Raw genomic sequence first — 6000 nt, forward strand, 5'->3', positions numbered from 1 at the left:
CTTACCACATAACTCACATCAATTTCAAAACCGTCTGTTTGTTTCAGTTTAATTAGTAACTCTTCCTCTCCACCCAAAAATTGGTTACTCTTGCTCTTCCTCACTTGCCTCCTTCTCCCCAAGAACGCTTCCTCACTCATCTCTCATAACAAAAAAACAGAAAACAAATCCAACAGAATAATGGACCCTTAAAATGGATTCAATTTCCGGCACCCATGTCCAAAAACAAAACAAAATTTTCCGGACCCAGAACGGAAGAAACATACGAAAAGAACTTTCAACTCTGCCGCGTGCCGCGTGCCGCGTTCAAAGATCCAACCTTTCGCCCAACAACAGCACCCCCATCTGATTTCAACTCGCTTTCCCATTTCTTTTCTTTAATTTTTTTTAATTAATTGAAATAGTAGACGATGACTGCTATAAATCAAAACCCCATAATTTATTCTTTTCTCAGAAATTGAGTGTTTCCTTTCGAAACCAATTTTTCTCTCCTCTGTTTTTCATTTTTTCCCAAATTTTCAGTGGCGATGCCGCTTCCGTGGAAGAAGACGAGGGCGAATCGGATTTCTCAATTCGTCGCCGATCTTCAGTCGCCGAAGCGCGGCGGCTCGCTCGTCGTGCAGACCGGGTTTCCCACCTCTCTCATCGACCTCTTCTTCAAGAACCGCGATCACTTAAAGAAACCGTCGAAAAAGCATAAGAACAAGAGCAAGAAGAGAGAGAGTCGGGTCGAGGACCGGGTTGATGATGGGATCACTCTGAATTGTGAACTGGGTTCGGGCGATTTGCCGATTTTGGTGAAACCCAGTTCGCCAAAGGTCGAGAATTTGAAGCCCAGAGAAGCTGATCACGGCGATGAAGCTACTGGGGTTGAAAATCGTAAGAAGAATTGTGTTGTTGGCGGTGAGGATTGCATCGGTGGCAATTGGGGGCCGGTTCTGACGGCGGTGATGAAGATGTTTGTGGTGGTGGTTTTGGCTCTCAGCACCAAGAAGCTCGTCGTTGGGGTCACATTGTCTGCTTTTTTGCTTCTGCTTCTCGAATACACCGGTAAGCACTTGGCTTTGTTCTTGAAACCATGTTCGAATGCGAAATCTGTGATGGGTCAGAGATTGTCTGCGTTTTTATTGTTTTTGAATGGTTTCGAGAGTGATGATTTGAAGGGGGTGATTGCTAGAGAAAGGACTGTGTTTTTAGATTCTGCCATTGAAGAGATTGAGATTGTTGATGCTAACAAGAAGGGAAGATTGATTGAGTTGCTCCATATGGATTGTGAGAACGAAAAGGCGGCGGAGAAGGGAAGTGTTTGCGTTGATAAAACTTCCGGCGAAAAAAGTATGGTTGAATTGCTTGGAATGGAATGTAAGAAGAAGAGGGTGGTGGATAAGAGAAGGGTTTGTGTTGATAAGACTGTCGAGGATGTGTCATTGGTTAAGTTATTGGGGAAGGATTATAAGAAGGTAAAGCTCGTGGAAGGTGGCGAAGATGGAGGTGAATTTGTTGGGGATAAGAAGAGTAAGGGTAGCAAGAATGCTAAGATTAAAGCTAAACTTATCAAGAAATTTGTGCCTAAGAAGTTGCGTCGAAAGGGTAAGCCAAACGAGCAGGAGCTGAAGCCTGTGCTGTACGGTGGAGATTCTAGTTTCCTGGGAGTTGGTAAGGTAGAGGGATGTGAAGCACAAGAAGACCATGAAGATGTGAAGGAGGAGGAACACGAAAGCGAAAACATATCAGTGTTTTCACTAGATGCAGAAGAGAAGTCTGAAATCCAAGGATTGGATAGAGTTTCTGATCACGGTGAAGGATCATTGGCTGGCGGGAAAACAACATTGGTTGTTGAAAAGAAGGGAAGAGAAGGAAAAGAAGGGAATTTCGGGTATCTTTTTCTCTTCCTCATTGTTCTTGCCGGACTTTTTGGAGGTCGGCTTGTAGCCCTTTTGCTTACAGTCACTTTCTGTTTTTTGTCGAAGTTGATTGGAAGATTGGTAAAATTATGTCCATGACAAGTGTTCTGTCCCAATCTCAAGTTAGACTGTCTTGTTTTGCTTCAGATATAGTGTTCTTCAAGTCTCGAATTGTGTGAAAACCACTGTGATAGAAAGAAATTCCAACCTTTTCGTTGGCAACCCAGCTTGAGGTGTTGTACTCAAAACTGTAAAATTGTTGCAGATACAAATATTTAGTACATAGTTCTTGTTTCATTTTATTGATTTCGTTTCTCTGTGATATCCGAATCACTTTTTCGTTATATCTGTTGTTCCGCCGTAGACTCGGCGTGCAGAAAATAACGGCCAAGAGCCACTCGTTTGTATACCAAAATTATTGAGCTACTTTGTCACTAGATGGTGAGAAACTTTATAAGACTAGTTTTTGTATAATTTCCGAGACATTATATCGGATTAAGTCTAAACTGGAGAAAAATTCCTCATAGTCAACCAGCGGATTCAAACAAGCATTATCTTCTCCTTCACAGGAATGTTGACCATGAATTTCACCTACTATCATTTGGACCTTCTCAAAACCCCTTGGATGTGCTCTTCACTTTCTTTCACTGATTTTTTTACGACTCTTCTTGTCTCTGATTTTCAGTTACTTACCGGCTTTTCCACAGATGTCGGATAGCAGAGCGTTAGCCCGGCGAATTGAGCGCCAGACTTAATAGTATGGTTTCGCCACCCACAGTCCCAATAGTAGATTAATCTATGAGTCCTTTCCTTAGGTAGGCAGCTTAATCTATGAAGTGAAGTTCCTTTTGCCTAATATGAGATGCTGTGCACTAGAGATCAACCAGACAGAATTGGCGGCCTTCTTAACTTCACTTGGAATTCTCCATTCGAAAATTTTCGCTTAGCAGCAGTTGATATCACTGACTGAGCTATGAAATTAACGCTAACGCTATCAGTCGTGTTTGAAGGTAAAGCTCCATCTTGCAGGTTTAACTTCCAAGCACAGGATGCAAGCATGCTGTGGTAGAGTAACTGAAACCGAGTTATTACATAATCTGTTCATTTCTTCGGTTCTTGGAGATGCAGCTACGTTCGAGTCATTTGACAGAGAATCAAAATGCATGGAACAAAGGTTCTAGTAGCTTGATTACTTGTTAGTCAAGGTACTGGAAAAAAAAAATTGAGACTATTTGGATTTACTGAATTATTGTTTTAACATATATCTATTGCCTAAAAAAAAGAAGCTGAAACGTTAGGTATAGCCGGATTATTGTTTGAGGAAATCATAGTTGGATTATTGCTGTTTTGAAATACAAGCTTAACAAAATTTTCTTTCCCCTTTGCCACTAAACTCCATATCACACTCGGGTTGCCGGGTCAATGTTGCGTTGGCTTCGATCGGAAACCGGAAGAAATTTCAACTAAAACCCTATTTTCGGGTGTTTATTTGACTTAATCTTTAAAAAACAATGTTAGTCACGAAATTTTGCTTCTTGGAGAGTATTTTCACAAGTTTCAAACGTTTCATTGTTTCACTAGTTCTGCTACTGTAAGAAAATGATATTTTCCACAAAGGGGCACCCAGATACCGAAGAATTTCATATAAAACCATTCAATTTCACGGTGATTTCAGTACAATACTTTTACAAACATGCGAAAATCACAAGATAGACGGAGAGATGATATGAAATATCATAAACTATTTCCATGAAAAACATCTAAAATTTCGCTTGAAGATCACGAATTACAGATTTGTCCACCTGGAAAGACTTGGCCAAAACATCCTCAGGAATTGCGGGATTGGATCCAAACACAGCATTTGCAATGGTGTTGACTCCAGGGTTTTGGCTACTCAAAGAAGAGAGTGAAATGGCCATTCCAGTGCCCACGTTTTTCTGATAGTGAACTAGTCCGACAGGGAACACAAACGCATCACCCTTGTTGAGGACCTTTGATATGAGCTTGTTGTCGGGGTTTGAGGTCACAAAGCCAACATCGAGGCTGCCTTCTAAGACGGTTAAAATCTCTGTGGCACGGGGATGAGTGTGGGGTGGGATGACACCCATTGGTGCGTAGTCAATGCGAGCGAGTGAGATGCCAAGGGTGTTGAGTCCTGGAATTTGAGCTACGTTGACTGGGGTAACTTTTCCACCAACAGGGTTTGAGGTGTTGCCTGGGATGTGAAGTCCACTGAAGAAGAAATGCTCAGCTGTTGCTAGCTTGGAGTCCAAGCAAGGTAGCCCATTCACTCTTGTTCCTGTTACAGTTAACAAACCAACATAAAAGTTATAATCATTGTAGATTAAGTAGGAATTAGAAGTATACTTAATGTAATACTGAAAATTAACCGAAATATTTGACACAAACCTGAGCTAGTTGCATCAGCAACACAGAAATCCTGCAACGGACTAGGCTCGAAAGCAACGACCAGAGAACATGATATGGCTAGGAAAGTAGTCAATAGCAAGATTTGGTTTGCCATCTTTATTTTTTCAACTTCTTCAATGGGGAATTATATGTAAAGTTTATTGCATGTGTAAAATAGAAAGGATTGAGAGAGAGGTGAAGGAATAGATGTAGGAAGTTGGTTATTTATAGAGAAAGCAGAAGAACAAACTTAAATTAGAAAACGCCGGCCTTTCAGTATAGATAATGCATTATGTTAAAGCTTATATAACAAGCCAGCATACTGTTAAATTATTTGGGTCCAATTGGAAGAACGTTAACTTGTAAAATAAACATTAAAAAATCATGAAAAGTAAAATATAATAATAATTAATTAATCAAAGGCATATTTTTCTGTCTGTTTATTGCTCCGGCAGAGGCTGATATGGTCAGACTATCGGTTATATTGCCTTGTTATCTTTGTCCAGACTCCAGATGCAAATTCTGGCCAGTTTCTCCCCAAGACTAAGTCACACTAGTGTGAAATGATGATTGTAAAGGAAAAAAAATTTCTTTGATAACTAATAGTGCCGGAAGACAGTTGGAATTCCACTTCAAAATCAATTGGCAATGAAATGAGTAATTCAATTTCTTACAAGTTAGGCAAAGTTTCTTAACCTTCTAACGTGAGGCGATTCTCTACATTCAGACGGTGCCCACCCCTTTCAAAGGCAAATTCAAATAATAACCATCCATTATACTAACAGTGCAATGCTCATCTTTTAACAAATAAGAATGGCATATATAGGCTCTTATTTCTCTTCATTGATCATGAACTTTGAAGGGACATATACACTACCATACGAGAGACAAAAAGCTCATTCACTTCGACAATTGACTCAAAAAAAATCAAACGTATCAAGTGTTACTGTTCTACGTATGAACTTTTTGCTAGTTCCTTTTGGTGTATGATTGGTGAAATTTATATTAGAAGTGGTTTTGTGCATTGTTATTTATTGCTTATACTCTGCTTGCCTACTTTTTATATCATGGTTTGTGTGCGGTGGCGGATACAAGATTGTAACATTAGGTCGTCCTAAGGCGCTAGTTAAGCGGCGGGTTGGACCTAGCACCTATACTCCTAGATGGGCCTAGGTAGGGGCTTAGGTAGACTAAGTGGATTAAGTGAATTTATTATATATCATACAAATAAAAGTCTGTTTACACTTAAAAAAAAAAAACTATATTTGTATTGAGAATTTAGGTTTATTACTAACATATAACTTACAAAATATCAAAAATTTTGCCTTTTATAATGAATTTTAAAAGAAATAACAGTGTTAAATGTATGGTATAAAAAGTATTTGATTGAGTAATACATCATCCATTTGTTAATTAAAATGCTAAGTAAAACAACTTGATTGGGCAACAATTAACAAAAAAAAATACAACAACAAATTAAACCCTCAAATTTATCTGTTTATATTCATGGGCCAATCTTAGCGCAAAATCTCTCCAGTTACATGGTTCGGTTAAACTTAATTTGAGTGGCTGGATCCATGTATAACTTATATTATTGTTAAATCGTGATTAATACTGAGAAGTACCAATCCTTATAGGCTTGTTTTGGATTAGTTTGGTATTTGTGTGAGCTTTTTAAAAAACTAAT

At 39.1% G+C, this 6000-nt stretch overlaps 2 protein-coding genes across 2 annotated transcripts; one reads left to right on the forward strand and one right to left on the reverse strand.

Moving 5' to 3' along the window:
* The first annotated feature begins 80 nt into the window (after positions 1–80).
* LOC137726301 (uncharacterized) lies at positions 81–2206 on the forward strand. Its single transcript, XM_068465211.2, is given in 2 exon segments — positions 81–1997; positions 1999–2206. Coding segments are annotated over 2 exon segments (1503 nt in total). The 5' UTR covers positions 81–527; the 3' UTR covers positions 2032–2206.
* Positions 2207–3562: 1356 nt separating this feature from the next.
* On the reverse strand, positions 3563–4646 carry LOC137726878 (putative germin-like protein 2-3). Its single transcript, XM_068465830.2, has 2 exons — positions 4314–4646; positions 3563–4203 (listed from the first exon to the last, which is right to left on the reverse strand). Exons 1-2 carry the CDS (start codon positions 4426–4428, stop codon positions 3665–3667), a joined length of 654 nt encoding a protein of 217 aa, XP_068321931.2. The 5' UTR covers positions 4429–4646; the 3' UTR covers positions 3563–3664.
* Between the last annotated feature and the right edge of the window lie 1354 nt (positions 4647–6000).

The sequence above is a fragment of the Pyrus communis genome, chromosome 5 (assembly GCF_041283825.1).
Source record: "Pyrus communis isolate YQ-2024b chromosome 5, ASM4128382v1, whole genome shotgun sequence".
NCBI classification, from domain to species: Eukaryota; Viridiplantae; Streptophyta; class Magnoliopsida; order Rosales; family Rosaceae; genus Pyrus; species Pyrus communis.